Below are 16,819 nucleotides of genomic sequence, written 5' to 3'. Positions count from 1 at the left end.
CAAATACAGGCTTTGCTGTATTCTGGACTTTTGGAAAGTTCCTGTGTTGCCCATTTCCTTTCTTGGATAAAGGGAGGCTTCTTTGTTCACCAGTGGCAGTGGGGAGCTTGGAGCAGCCTATCTATCCCTGGAGGAGTGTTCCCAGCACAAGAATCTGGTAGTCTATTGGCCGTTTTGGGCCAATTTTTAGCTCTTTCAAGTCCCCCTGTATAAAACCCACTTTGGCACGTTTTTTGTGCTTGTTACTACTCAGCCAAGCTCCTTGTGGTCCTGCAGAGTGGTGCTAGCAGCAGAGAGGCTAAAAGAGCGACTGCTAACCTGATAAAAGTGTTTGTTTTCCTGCTACTACTTGGGCGACTGTCTGATCTAGCTAAACTGCAAGTATTTCTGCTTCTTGAACTGTTTTAAACTGTTTAAAGTTGTTTTTGCACCTGCACTTTTAAAGTTTGTCCTGTTTGTTGCTTTTACCTGTTGAGGCTACACACTCAAGTGCGCTAGCCTATGTTACATATTTATTGCATTTTCCTGCTGTTTGTTGCAAAAAAAAAATTATCCTTGTTTCCCATCTTTTCTGACCTAGAGTAGTCCAAGTACAGGCTTTGCTGTATTCTGGACTTTTGGAAAGTTCCTGTGTTTCCCATTTCCTTTCTTGGATAAAGGGAGGCGTCTTTGTTTACCAGTGGCAGTGGGGAGCTTGGAGCAGCCTATCTATCCCTGGAGGAGTGTTCCCAGCACAAGAATCTGGTAGTCTATTGGCCATTTTGGGCCAATTTCTAGCTCTTTCAAGTCCCCCTGTATAAAACCCACTTTAGCGCGGATTTGCACGATTTTGCGCATAGCGCAGCATCGGGCAGCACCGCTTAATTGGGTTTAAACCATTCTCGGCTCCACAAAGTCTGCTCTTCACTTTTTCCCTTAGAACTGATCTAGTTCTCATAATAAACACCCTATTCCCACTCTAAAGCCTGGCACTTGCACACTAAAGCAATTATATAAGTCAGCACTAAAAAATTAAAAGCACTACACCCTCACAAACTCCCCTTGAGTACTTTGTTCCCCATTGGCCCTTTTTTCAATTATAAAGGAATTCCCAATACTATTCTAGCATGTCCAAAGGTCAGTTGTTAATCTCCTCTCCGGTCCAGCTGGTGAATCTGGGAATCTTGAGGCAATGTTACAACTGCCTCATGTACACAGACAACCCTCTCCTCCTCCCAACAAATTCCAACACATATGAGAGATGCAACCATATAGCCAAACTGGAGGCTAAGCTCTCTCAACTCATTACTGGCGTAACCAGTCAGGAGGAGAAGGAAACTACACTCACTACAATTCCAGTCTCACATAGACCTACCACGACAGCAAACCAAACACATAAACACACAAAAACATACTCGGAGGCTCTAAATAAAAATCTGCCTAAGCAGCAGAGACCTCCAAAGCAGACACCCAAGCAACTGCTACCCCAAAACAAAACACGTGCAACACATAGCTCACAAAGCCAGTGTGCCGAACAGTCACAGCCCTTAAGGCTAAACAACACACCTGATACACTTGTAATAGGTGACTCTATCATCAGGCACACTGACGTCCTGCTCACCAGGCTGAACAAGGAGAAGGTCACGGTGAGCTGCCTGTTGGGCGCTAGGGTCCGCCACATAACACAACCACTCAGGTCACTCCAAGTCAAGTACAAATATGACTCAGTCATTGTCCATGCTGGTGTGAATGACCTGAGATGTACCTCCCTGGACTACATGAAAAGAGACATAGAGGAGCTCTCTGAGCATGTAGCCCAGGCCGGTATGACCCTGACCTTGAGTAGCATCTTACCCTCACCAAGAATGATGCCACAATATGAAGACAAGATGATCAATTTCAACAATTGGCTTAAGTATTGGTGTCATTCAAAGGGGATCCAATGCCTGTCTGCCTGGGATGACATGCTCAACAAGCCACAATCCTTCGCTAGGGACGGCTTGCACCTGTCACCCCTGGGCTTTCAGATATTGGCAAAGGCTCTTGCCACCCCCATAGTGCCTTTTTTAGGCAAGGCTCAAAAGACAAACCAACCTCCATAGGTATCACAAAGGATAAGAAACTAAGAGTAATGTTACTCAACGCCAGAAGTCTAAACCTCAAGATGCACGCACTCGAAACTCTCCTTAGCATGGAGAACATCGATATCTGTGCAGTAACAGAAACCTGGTTCAAGGCTCCTGAGACCACCCCAGCACTACCAGGTTATACCTCATGCCATGTTTTTTGGCCCCAAAACTTGGACCGAACCACAAAAGGAGGGGGAGTATCAATATTCGTCAAAGATACCCACACCTCCAGGTTGGTGGCACAGCACAAAGCATCAGAGACTATCCATGTGCAACTAACAGTGGGTAAAACTGCCTTCCAGTTTATAGCCTGCTAATGACCACCCTCCCAAACCCAGGAACCCCAATTGGCATTCCTGAGAACACTGGAAAATATGAAGGTCTCTCCGAACACCATTATATTGGGTGACTTCAACCACCCAAACATAGACTGGGAGCATTACTCTAGCTCCAACACCCTAGCCCAAAGGTTCATGGAATTTATAAACTCAAATGCTATGGAACAACTTGTTGCCACTCCCACAAGAGGGGAAAACATACTGGACCTGATCATCACCAACATGGGGACTCTATGCTCCAGACCAGAAGTATATCCCTCACTGGTAAGATCAGACCATAAACTAATCTCACTAGATATTCACATCCCGACCCCAGCCCCTGCCCAGAAAACCACAGTGAAAAACTTCTCTAAAGCAAATTTCACACTCCTCAAAACCGAGGGGGAATCCTTCAAAGCCCCCGGGCCTGTGGAAAATACGGCCCAGACCGCAGAATCCTTTATAAACGCATTCTATGAACACCTTCAGGAATGCATGGATCATGCAATCCCAAATAAAACCAAGACCCAATCCTTCAAAGTTAGGTGTCCTGTCTGGTGGACCCCAGCCATAAACAAACTATACAATAGAAGGAGGAAGCTACTACATGATAGAGCAAAATCCCAAAATGGAAGGCATCTCTGATCAGTATTAGCAAAAAACTACGAGCACTCATAAAATCGTCTAAGGCCAGCTTCGAGAGAGAAATTGCACAGGACACTAAGGATAATCACAAGGCTTTTTTTAGTTATGTTAGGAACCTGGGTGGGAATTTCCAGATATGCTCAGAATTAGTCCAAAATGACAAAAAATACACTGAACCCACAGACACTGCCAACATCCTAGCTGACAGGTTCAGTGCAAACTTCTCCCCCCCTTCCCCACCAAAAGGGCAAATATCTATCCCAGCAGAATGCTGCCCCCCTGACATCTCAGATGCTCAGGTAAGAGCTGCCCTCTCCAAAGCAAAAAACACAGCATCAATGGGACCAGACGGTGTCCCGGGCTGCGTCCTACATGAACTCCAAGAAGAACTAAACCCAAACATAAAACTACTGTTCAATCTCAGCCTTACTACAGGATATGTACCCAAAGAGTGGCGTACAGCAACAGTGGTCTCTCTCCACAGAGGTGGTGCCTCAATGGATCCTGGAAACTATCACCCCATAAGCTTGACTAGCTTGGCCTGCAAAGCTATGGAAAGGATCATCATGGACCTCATAAATAAAGATATTGGGGACCTACAGACACTGGATCCTACCCAATTCAGCTTTGTTAAGGGCAGATCCTGCCTCTTAAACCTGATCGATTTCTTTGAAACAGTCACCAAGGCCATTGACGAGGGGAAGGTGGTCCACACAGCCTACCTGGACCTTGCAAAAGCCTTTGATACAATACCCCACTCGGGCATTATAGATAAGCTCACCAGCTTAAATATAAACCTCTATGTCACTAGATGGGTTGCAAACTGGCTCAAGGACAGAACCCACATGGTTAGAATTGCTGGAGCCATGTCAGACTCCAAACCAGTTACAAGTGGCGTCCCACAAGACTCAGTCCTGGGACCTCTCTTGTTCGGTATATATTTCTCGGAGGTACAGGCTAATACGGAAGGACTGTGGCTGACCAAGTTCACAGATGACTGCAAACTGGGCGCCATAATAGACTCTCCAGCCGACACAAGCATCTTACAAAAGGGCATCATAGAAACAGACAACTGGTGCCAGAGCCATGTCCTCAAGCTAAATGCCAAAAAGTGTATAGTCATCCCCTTTGGCAAAAACAAAGTGCCCACAAATTACCACATAGGTGGTAATCCATTAAGTACGGAAGAAGTAATTAGGGACCTGGGGGCCCAAGTTGATAGCAATCTTTCATTTGACAACCACGTGGCCAAAGTGATTAGAAAAACATTTTATATAGCCCACCTAATCATGAAGGGATTCACATCTAGATCAGGGGAGGTCATCGTGTCTCTTTGCTCATTCCTCATCAGGCCCATAATTGAGTACAATGCCCCTTTTGGGATGTACCTTACCAGACACCTGCAACAACTGGAAAGACCCCAAAAGTACCTCACCAAGAGGATCAAAGGGCTCAAACAGGTGCCATATGCTGCCCGGTTAAAGAAACTCCAGCTCTACTCAGTGGCATACCGCCTGCTCAGAGGCGATCTGTGCCTGACGTATAAAGCCATGTCCAACCCGGAATTAATGGACATGCTGCACCTCAGAAAATCCAAATCCCATCGAGCTACACGATCGAGAGACTTGAACCTCAGCACTGAAATAAATAGGACATGCTGGAGGGACAGATTCATAACTCAGAGGCTCCCCTCACTCTGGAATAAAATCCCAGTCCAGGTTAGGCAGAGTCCCTCATTGACTCTCTTCAAGAGGAATCTTGATGAGTGGATGGGAGATAGTAGGTTTACCCCGGGTATCACTTCTGTGTCACTGTTAGACAGAGGCACAGTATACTAACCTCGAAAAAGGGCATAGCAAAATTCATTTAAAATGGATGGCGAAAGCCAAACACACTCTGGCTAGGCTTATAAATGCCTTAGGGCAGATAGCCTAGTATGAACCTATGAACCTATGAACAACAGTCTGCTATCTCCAACACAGAATAATTTCTAACCCCAGTCATGACATACTACAGCCCTCCTTAACTTCATAACGACTACAATTAAAACAAAAATTAGGGAAATCTAGTCTCCGCAGTCATCATTGGCCTATCAAAGGCATTTGACAATGTTTCACTCACAAAACTGCTACAGATGTCTAGTTACACCCACACTCACTTGGTTTGATAGCTACCTGTCTTGCAGATAATAGGCTGTTAAATGGCAAAAATCACACATCCTCTTACCTTTCTTTCCTTCCCATAGCAGTTGGGATCTCCTAGGCCCTGTTCTAGGCTCTCTTATTCAAAGCCAGTGTTAACATTTTGGGGGCCCCCAGCAGATGTCAAGTTGGGGGCCCCCTATGGACTTCCAGTCTACCTATCACCCTGTCACTGACACCCCTACTAAGCATCCTTTTAGTTCATGCTGCAAGCTTTTACAAGTAGTAAGCTCAGACTGACCTGTAGCTACAGTGCTCTTACATTATAACAGGCCTGTGTACCACACTATGTTGGCCCATCTCACGAAGGGGCATTTACGGTTACTGGCATTTAGTTGCAACAATGATACATTGCAGCAACTGTATGTACAGGTCTGGTCTTAGGTGAAATGGTACCCTAGAGCTATTCTTTCAACCCCCCCCCCCCACACACACACCATATCCTCCCATCTTCCCCTGTTTCCTCCCCATTTTGGGCTCCCTACACCATGCACATTATTCTTTTCCACATTTTCTCACATTTTGCCTAAATCTTCAGCTTTTTCAAGAAGCCATAACTTTATATATGCACTATAGACATTCTAGGGTGCATTTTAGAGCATTTCTCAGCCTTTTAATTGAATAGTGACATAAACAACAAACACGAGTTAAAAAAAAAATTCAGTCTTTTTTTTCTTTAAAGGAAGACGTAAGTTGTGCTCAAGGCTTAATGTTCAGATATGACAAAATCGGAACTTACGATAAACTAACAAGCCATTTGCTGCCTGGATACACAAGTCCTATCTGGGAACTGCCTGCCTCCCTAGCACCCCAAAAAGAATGCCTGTGCATCTGTCTGGTGTTAGGCTGGGATGAAAGCAGAGGTTCAAATTGCCACAGTCATGTATTTCAAGTGACTGCTGACATACATATACATAGCATGCCTCCTCAACCCATACTGTCGAAGGCAACTACCTGCATACATGCATGAAGTGCGATTGTGAGGAAAATTAAAACAAATAATGATTACAGTAATGTATTTTACTTTGTTACTTCTAGACAGTACACTGCTCATACATCTTTGAGGTCTGTGAAAAGTTAAAGAAACAATGGCCATACTGTCCTTGGCCCAAACACAAGCTATAATGACCTGATGTGCACACCTCTAAGGTTTGACTGTAATGAAATTTAAAGAAGTAATAATCATACAACCCCCCCCCCCACCCCCACACACACCTATAACCTCCAGCAGCTTTCTGTACGCACACATATCCAAGCAGGGCTGGTTTGAAAGCAGGGACCATTGTTAACGTTATCCTAACAGGGTCATATCGCATCCCTGTTCAAGTTAAGGAGCAGAATCAGAAAATAAGTACATATTTTACTCCTCATTCTTCCCCAACCTGCAACAGCTTTTGTGGGGCCACTACACAATTCATGATGAGTAAAGGAGCCCCCTGTATCAAGTAGTATAGTCTGGAGAGTAGGGGCTCCCAGACTCTTAGAAGATTTAAATGTCTAAATGTTCTGGGATATATTTTATGCATCAGTTTTGAAATAAATTACTTATTAGCTAGATTTTTCACTGACACCCAGGAGAATAATCTATGTGTCCTGGTATTTTTGTGCATGTGTACAGATAAAAATTACTGACATTTTTTATACGGGCACACAAACACACACACACACACACACACACACACACACACACACACACACACACACACACACACACACACACATATACGCATAAGCCACAACAGTACTAGATTTGTACTTATTTCAGCAACCAACAATATATTGTACAACACTGGTACTGCCAAACTTGATCTGTGATTGCCTTTAGCTGTCATCAAGCAGCAGCATGAATAAGTCATTTTTATTTACCTCAGTGAGCAGTAATGCAAACATATCACTGTCCCTCATTTCACACTTTCCCCGATATTTCTCATAATTTTGCTCCGTCCTTTGTAAAAAGTTTGATTTGTTTGTAAATCATTTAGGATTACTGAGAGTCAATAAATCCAGACATCAGAGTTTTATACTTGTTGTCCAAAAAATGCATGTTAATGCAAAAGGTGTTATACTATTAGCTTTTTAATTGAATTAGAGTAATATTTAAAACCTGCTCCTAATTTTGAGCCTTTATTCTGATATTATTGGTATTCAACTGAATTCTTCTGCAAATAAGTTGAAAGTTGTAATATCTGGTGTTCTGCCAATGTTTATAGACAGAAATCCATCCCTGAAGATCAGAAGCATCAGCTTTTCTTAAAATCCAAAGTGTGCATTGAGATCAGTCATTCTGAGCTGCTGACCTCTATAGTGCTTACCTTGCCTATGTTCATTATCAGCTTTAACTTAAAAGGGTCATATCACAGAGCTGTTCAAGTTAAAGAACATAATCAGGAAATTAATATATTTTTCTCCAACCAGTAGCAGATTTTGTGCCCCCGCACACACACACACACACTCAAGGATGATTAAGGGTGCCCCCTTGCAGCCATGGGTGCTGCAAGTAGCTAAAGCTGGCTATATTGTTAATTTTAGTGCAGTGAATGTCCACCATCAGGGTTTTACTAAACAAAGGGCACTATGTCAGTGGTAAAATATTTAATGGAATTGTGAAGCCTGTTGCTTGATAAAACATGTGTTACTGTAACCAGAGATATCTTTAAATTTTAAAAGCTATATAAATAAGAGTTATTACCCAGCTGGTTTATTAAGTACACAGAATTGCTGTACTAACTTGTTGGTTTGACAGACATGTTACAAAATATCAAGATAAGATAACTTGCTGTGGTTGGGCCCCCCCAGGTACAGGGGGCCCCCAGCGACCACAGGGTTCGCTGGTGCCTAAAGCCGGCTATGCCCTTATTCAGCATATTTGTAAATGATCCATCGTCAGCAAGCAAACATGCAAACATCCTTCAATATGTGAATGACTCCATGCTGATCTGTGTTACTATAAAATAAATGCACAGCAATAAGTAACCCAGGATTCCCATACCGCTATTGAAATATAGCTCTATGATGCCCAGCTTCTTCCAACACCCAAAATCCAAGCTCAGCCTATTCACTCCAAAACACCTCTCTACCCAGAAGCCCTTCTTCTCTCTAACCTCTGCAATCAACATAAAGATTGTATTACTACCCAGAAATCTTTCTTCTCTCTAACCTCTACAACATAAAAATTGAATTACTAACTCACACTAAGCTATTAGGTGTGCTAATTGATGACAACATGAAATTTGACTACCATGTAAAACGTAGTAAAAAACTCATCAAAAATTGGCATCCTCTGGCTAGATAAAATGTTAGCTAACAGACAATGCTAGAAAATACATTGCTTCAACTTTCCTCCTTCCAACTCTCCTCTTTGCAGCCTCTATTCTCATTAATCTTCAAGCAACCCAGAGCAATCTCCTTGAGCAATGCTATGAGAAAGTAGCTAAATCTGCCGAAAACATAACTTACATAACTGCTCACAACTGTGTAACACGAAAGCAGCTACACTGGCTAAAACAAGTTCACTCCCTGACTCTTAGCTCAGCTGTTTACCACACATAACCTTATTCACAAACCTGAAAATGCACTAGCCTAACTCACATCCTTCAACACTCACCAAATAGGCATCTTTGCTCAGTAGAGAAAAAAAATATTCATACTAACCAAATCAAATAACTGTGCTGGGGACTCTCTGTATTCCTCCCTTATCTCTAACAATCTGGAACTCTCCCCCTTATCCTTGTACAAATATCTCAGGTGAAATCTTTCAAGTCTCTATTAAAACAACACCCAATGAACACATGGCTGTTTTCCTGATCAATTCCTGGTTAGACAAACATACCTATTTAACCACACAGTATATTCTAAACTATGTTATCTATGGACACCATACTGAAATAATGTATCTATAGGCTATGTTTCTATCATCCTTTCTCCCTGAATCACTTACTTTCCTTTCCCCTTCCTCTTTCCTTACCACTTCCGAGTCTTCTCACATTTACTGAGAATTTTTATTACATCCTGCTACTCCCCTTCAACATCTCCTGGGTCACTACCTTGATTTTTCTTTCCCGCTTCTTTCTTCATATCCTTTCTATATCTTCCTCTACCCAGCCACAAACAATAAACTAGCACCTTACAGACTTCCTTCATGGTTGGGAGGGTGGCTTAATGGCTAAGGTGTTTGCCTTACAAACACAAGGTGCAGGGTTTGAGTATCACAAGGGATAATTGGCTAGGCTTAAAATGGCTCGAAAGGGCAGTTAGCTTAGTACTAAACTATGAACCTACTAAACTATGAACCTAAGTCCTACATCCTCTTACTTAACCTTCCCCACCCTTCCTCTCACTCAGCTTATCTACTAATTACCTGTTTTAACATCTACCACATTCAATGCATGATACAGCCACTTTCCGTACTGCCACCTCTGCCTATTTCCCTGGTGTTGATTCTCAGACTTGTTTTCTTACCTTACTCCTCTTGCATACTGTTGTATAACTTTCACTTCACCAACATTTTACTTTAATATATTTTCCCTAAACCTTACTTTTTAAAAGCTTGCTCTTACAAATGACTTTCTCTTTTCTTTCCTTCCACTTTCTTAGTTTTGAAGCATTGTTGAACTTGCATATTAAAGTTTTTTTTTACGACTTTTTATCTTTTAACATGTTCTGCTGTATTTTTTAAAACTCTGCCTATGCTTTAGTATGTGCTCTATTTGCATTCATTCATTCTGCTAAATTGTTTAAAATCTTTGAAAATTTTCTTATCTGCTCTTTGTATCGTTTGTACACGTATTTATACTTGGAGGTTTTGTCTCCGGGCCTCTGCTGAAAAGTTTGTTTTTATTTTTTACACTTTGGGCAACCACAGTAAACAAATGCTAATAAATAAATAAATAAAATGCTCCCCCTTTCTTTCCTGTTGTCATTCAGACTACCCCTCTGACTTGTAGTCTCTTTTTTAATTTGTAGCTGTTAGTCAAGTTTTTTTTTATCTTTATTTTACACACACACACACACACACACACACACACACACACACACACACACACACACACACACACACACACACACACACAGACACACACACACACACACACACACACACACACACACACACACACACACATACACATCATGTATATTGGGAAGTCAGATAATTCATCAAAGCTTCAGCCCATTGAACGGCAACTGATCAAGCACAACTTATTAGACAGTAGCCAAACCAAAAAATCTGCAGACAAACACAACCTTCTTTTTTGCACATGGGGCTGTGACCTGCTGCACCACCATGTGGAGTGCTGTGCCTCCACACCCACCTGCTAATTATATATACCAACTCCCAGATCACAGTACAGTGGGGAAATGGCAAATTCTCCAATACCCACTGTGCCATGATCATGCACAGAATAATTGCCAGCACATTTGATCATCTGATTTTTGGTCAGATATGCCAGGATTTTTTCTGGGTTCGACAAGTTTTGATTCTACAACTTATAGGTAACCCATACATGTATAGGTATATTTGCATGTGTATACATATATATGTGTATATATATATATATATATATATATATATATATATATATATATATATATCTACATGGATCTACTTTGATCCAACAAATTTATGTTTCATCGAAATGTACATTCGCGACCTCACTTTAGTGAAAGTGTATTTTTTCAAAAATGTACTTTCGTGTAAGAACAAACAAAAAACTTAAACCCCAAAAAAACCCACACTAAACACAATTATGCAGGGGGGCAAGCCCCCACACCCCCCTACTTTAATATTCTCACTCCGAGATCACAGTACAGTGGAAAAAAGGGAATATTCCCTTATCCTCACTGTACCACAATCTCAGCAGTAGTTTGCTTAGTTGTACATCAACACTAAATGTTGATGTACAACTAACATAACATGCAAACTGCATGTTTTTATTTTTCTGTTGCTTTTTTTTATTTTTATTTTTGTTTTTACACGAAAGTGCATTTTCAAAAAAAAGCAGTTTCGCAAAAGTGAGGTCGCGAATTTATCTTTCGATGAAATGTAAATTTGCTGGATCAAATGGGATCTATATATATATATATATATATATATATATATATATATACATACAGACAAAAAAATCTGGACAAAGCCAAAATAATGGGGTGACAAATCACCAAAACCAGGGACAAATTTTGAATATTTATCTTATTAACTTAGAAAGTTGCTAGAATAAAAGGTCTTGTGTTGCTATACATTTTCTGAAGGAAATTAAGTCTGAAATTCAAATGCCTGCCATTATTTAGTGAATTCAGTCCTCACTGATTTGTTAGCAAAATCCAGAAAAACAAATATTATAAGGAACAGATCAAAAATATGAAGCAAAAATCTGGACAGTTGAGAGGTAATGACCCTTGATCACAAAGGTTAAAATGTGAGATCAGGGATTGTGTGTGATGTGAAACTGTAAAACTTTTTTGCTTTGAGTAAAGTGAAAACGTTTAGAAGGTTTGTTCATCATCAAGACTTGGTGACGAAAATGCCTGACAGAGAAAGCAACACATATTGCTGCAAAGCAAGTACGGTAAATTGCCCTTGCAGTTGTGTATTTGTTTTATTAGACAACTGAATACATATTCCTTTATGTTTGGAACGTGAACGCGCCTGCCTGTCAACCAGGCTGTTTTTTTCCGTGAAATGGGACGAGCAGGGGCGGGGTTTGTTATTACACAGAGTGGTGTGCAACTGAGGTATCAGCTACTATTCAGCCGCAAATCTGGAGGTGACAAAAATGTTCTCTCTTAAAAAATGGAATGCGGTAGCTATGTGGAGCTGGGACGTTGAGTGTGACACGTGTGCTATTTGCAGAGTTCAAGTTATGGGTAAGAGACACACTCCACTTCCTGGCTCTTTTCGGGGCCTGTTTAAGAAGTTGGGCTGGGTACGTTGGACCCGAGTACCCACCAGTTTAGTTTCATAGTTAGTATGGCCTGATTGAAGTATTGAGCCATGTAACTGTTTAAAACCTAGATTGGGAATTTGGGAGTGTTTTGTTTTTACACTGGGTAGTTCTGCGATCTGTATCTCTGTGTCATAAACACTTTGGGAGCGTGTCTTGCACTGCTGTATGATCTGTGTCTTCAAAGGTAATACGAGCGGCGCCTTAAGTAGTAGGAATGGAAGCATTGTCCTTTTAAGTGTTTTCCACTGTTGGTGTAAACATGTTTAAATATATAACTAAATAAAATGAGGGTTAAATGCCCAAGTGGAGTTTGGTTTCGTTCTTACATTTTGATAGCTGTTAAATATTGGTGGCATTTACTTAAAAAGCTAATAGAATCGCTGAGCATTTTCTAATGAACAAGAAGTCTGTAACTGTAGTATCTGAAATGATGTAATGACTAGCTTTCACTGTTGTGGCACAATGATATAAGTTTTTATTAGGTTCAGGCAAAACGAGGGGCATTTAAGAGGCACATTGAAACATAATGCTTTTAATTTGTCAGCCATCCTACTTATCAAATCTAAACTCCTTTCAGTGTTGTCCCAAGCAAAATGTATGCTATGTAAAACGTTGCCAAATCTTTAACTCTGTTGAAGAAAAAACGATTTCTGGGCATTTATTACTGTAGGGACTAGATGTAATTTTTTTTTCATTGACACAAACATATTTTTGAGACCGGCATCATGCCAACATTCCAAACCTTCTATCTCAAAAAGTGTCAGACATTACCTTTCATAATGTGGAAAACAAGGGCAAAATGTTAAACACTCACAGCTTCAGGTAGAATGCTCACAGCATGTGTAATGTTAATTTGTACTCCCAAAACATTCTTTTAATGTGTCAATATGGTATACTTGATTTGGTTCATGAGCATCTATGTACAGTGATTTGGATTTTTAGTAATACAGATGGGAGGTATAGAAGCACAATCAATTACTGCTTTGGTTATGTTTATTGGACGGGACTTCCTCAACCCTTCACCCCTTTTCATACTTCTAAACAGAAGTGGATAAAGGGGCCCTATAGCAAATATAATAAAGAAGCCGTGCATCACAGAGATGGTAGCTCCATCTTGGTACTCTTGTGCTAGATTTTTTTATCCCTCCAAACAATAGATTTGTTAAAAACTGAAAAGGAAAACTGTTTTAAAACGGAGCAAAAGTTGTGCATTGTATTGAAGCAAGCCAAGTTTAAAAAAAAAATTCTTTGCAGAGTATTATTTTTCACTGAGCGTTATATTTTTTTCTATTTAGCTGCCATTTGTGAAGAAAGAATTGCAGAATTTGAGTGGGTTGAGCCCCCTAACAAGCTGTGCTATTGCTAGTTTCCTTATTTTTTTTTGTTTAATGAATTGCATAATTTAAGACTTACTGTATTTATTTTTGGATTGACATTTTGGAATAGGAATGCTGTAAGAGGGATGTGCCCACTTAAGGGTCATGTTTATGAGTAAGAGCATAAGAAGAATATATGGTGGGTTGGGAGAGATTGTATTTAAGCAGTTCTATAATTTTAAAAGGGGACCTGGCACAGCTTCTGGTACATCTGACTACATATGTTCTTGTTGATTGCTAGTTCTGCTGCGTGGGTAAGCTAAAGCATTCTTAGCAAGTCTAATGGGAGTTCAGCACCTTCCTCCTCTCTTAGCACCTCTAGATGCCGTGGAGCAACAGCATTAATACTGCCCTTTTGCATGAATGGGCTTCATTTTATATCCTGGATTTTGTTGGCTTTAATTAGGGAGTATGTGGTAGTCCCTTCCTGTATAACTTTACATTGCACAGCAAATGACGAAGTTTCATGCTTGTTTGTTTGTTGCTCAGCTTCCAGAAAGGTGGATCAAAGCTGAAATCACAGATACGTATGCTGAGTGTATGCACAGTGGCACCAAAATGTCGCCATGTCTGCTTAAACATTGTCTGCCTACATGTGAAAAAAAGTCATTTGTATTCCATTTAACTGCTTTATTCAGCTCAGGGTCACACACTTTTTTTATTATTATGACATTTAGTGGATGCAAAGTAGAAAACTAATTCTGAATTGGATGCCAGTCTGACATTTTAATGGGGAGACTCGCTCACTATACAAACAGTTTAGATGATATCTCCCCTTGCCGAAATACTTGGCTGACTATCTCCTGCAAGAAGAATTCTTATCCCCTACACAACATGGCTTCTGTCCTTCCCATAGTACTAGCACTGCCCTTGTAACATATATAGATACTTTCAGTAAAGCTAGATGTAATGGCATACTAGTCTCTTCCTTATTTCTAGACTTGTTTAAAGCAGCACTGTTTGTCACAGCAAACTTCTAATTCACTGTCCTCACTAGGTCTCTTGTCAGCCCACCATTCTGTGGTTCAAAAGCTATCTGTCAGTAAAATGGTACTCAACACACTCTCCTTACCTCCCAGTCACCACCGGTGTACCATAAGGCTCTATCCTCGGTCCCCTCCTCTTCACTGGCACCCTCTATACTTCACGCAACAGGCCACCCTAATGCAATACGCAGATGAGTCCACACTCATTTGCACATCTGAAAACATGGTACACCTCCAAAAATTATTCAGGAAGCTTTAACAGCCACTGAAATTTTGTAATTCACAACTCCTGCTCAACCCAAAAAAGACTACTTTTTTCCCCAAATCCCTCTCTCGTGAAATCTTACATTCTCCTTGCATATACAAAATCGCATAAGAAAAACTCAAACTAGGGATGCTTTATAGAGCCAAAAACTTTCTCACTGATGCACTAAAAACTACACTTGCCACTATATCTCCTCCTCGCTCTTTTTTATGGTGCTCCTGTCCTTACCAGCCTTCACAAATCTTAAAACTTGAACAATGCTAAAGTTGCTAGATTTGCAGCACAAACCCCTTTCAGTACCCACCACTGTATAGCACTGAAAAGCCTAAATTGGTTAGAACTTCCACATCAACTAACATTTACTCAACTTCTTACCACCTATAAAATTATCCAGCATCCACCTGCTTGTCTAGCACTAAAAAAAACTGTGTTCCCATTTGGTCGTTGTGATCCAGTGACCAGAAACTTTTGTCTGTTTACAAACCTAGCAAATCTGCTGGGCATTGTCTGTACACTTGTACAAGGTTGCTACGGCCTGGAACTCCTTATCTGTATCCATCAGGTCTGTACCCTCCCTCCCATATTTCAGAACCACTCTGAAAGACGTCCTAGCTAAAATCTGGCTCTACTCTTGCTCAAGTCCAGGAAAAACTATATCCCTAAATGTGAATGGGTATCTTTTCATTCCTTATACTTCCTTACTTTGCCTTCATCACTTTTTTCCATACTGTTATCTAATTCTCTTCCCTGACTTTCTGTCTAAATGTACCATAAGCTTGTTTTTCCCTCCTTTCATATTGCAATTCCAATTTGTATTAGACTAACTTACCTTTAATTTCTCTAAAATGTCTTCTTTGCACTGTGTTAGTACAGTGCATGACCTGTCTGAATATGAAACTCTGAAGAGTCCAAATTAGTAATTATTTTTCTTTTATGGAATTATTCTGTGTACTGCATGTAATGGTCCGAACTGAGGTCGCTGAGAACTCAGTATGTCCTCCTATAACATTGTTGGCAGTATCCTAAACAGAGGGGATCACTCGGCCAGTATACAACAGTCTAATGATCTTTTATGTACCATACATCACATTTATGCTCCCCTCACAGAACATATGGCATAAAGGGGATGCATGGATGCAACTATCCAGAACCTCTTTGCCGCTAGTTTGAATGCCATTATTTCTAGTTGGTCTGAATGCCTTGTTGCGGTATTGAATACTTGACCACCAGATAAGTTCATGTTGTCCAACTGTTCCTAGAATTTATAAACTCAAATGCTATGGAACAACCCAGCCAAGGAAACCACTGTGAAGAACTTCTCAAAAGCAAACTTCACACTCCTCAAAACCGAGGTGGAATCTTTCAAAGGCCCCAGGCCAGTGGAAACTACGGCCCAAAAAGCAGAATCCTTTACAAAAGCATTCTATGGACACCTACAGGAATGCATGGAGCATACTATCCCAAATAAAACCAAGACTCACTCCTCCAAAGGCAGGAGACCTGTCTGGTGGACCCCGGCCATAAATAAGCTATATAACAGAAGGAGGAAAATACTACATGATAGAGCAAAATCCCAAAAAGGGAAGGCGTCTCTGATCAGTACTAGCAAGAAACTACGATCCCTAATAAAATCATCTAAGGCAAACTTCGAAAGAAAAATTGCACAAGACACTAAGGATAATCACAAGGCCTTCTTTAGTTATGTCAGGAACCTGAGAGGCAACTCCCAGATATGCTCTGAGTTAGTGCAAAATGACAAAAAATACACTGAACCCACAGACATTGCCAACATACTGGCAGAAAGGTTCAGTGCAAACTTCTCTTCCCCCCCCCTTCCCCTCCAAAAGAGCAAATGTCTATCCCAACGGAATGTAGCCTCCCTGTGATCACAGATGCACAGGTGAAAGCTGCCCTCTCCAAAGCAAAAAACACAGCATCAATACGACCAGACAGTGTCCCGGGCTGTGTCTTACATGAGCT

The 16,819-nt window shown here is 40.9% G+C and overlaps 1 protein-coding gene across 1 annotated transcript in view; it reads left to right on the top strand.

Annotated features, from left to right (window-relative positions):
* Positions 1-11,907: 11,907 nt before the first annotated feature.
* The window catches only part of RNF7 (ring finger protein 7), a 91,338-nt gene continuing 86,426 nt past the window's right edge, over positions 11,908-16,819 (top strand). The window contains exon 1 of the mRNA XM_044071010.1: positions 11,908-12,132. Coding sequence (XP_043926945.1) covers positions 12,042-12,132 — 91 coding nt within the window. The 5' untranslated portion in view covers positions 11,908-12,041. The remainder of the gene's footprint in view (positions 12,133-16,819) is intronic.

Source organism: Protopterus annectens, chromosome 5.part0 (genome assembly GCF_019279795.1).
Source record: "Protopterus annectens isolate FY-2018-M chromosome 5.part0, PAN1.0, whole genome shotgun sequence".
In the NCBI taxonomy this organism is placed as follows: Eukaryota; Metazoa; Chordata; order Ceratodontiformes; family Protopteridae; genus Protopterus; species Protopterus annectens.
This window is presented reverse-complemented; position numbering and strand designations above follow the sequence as displayed.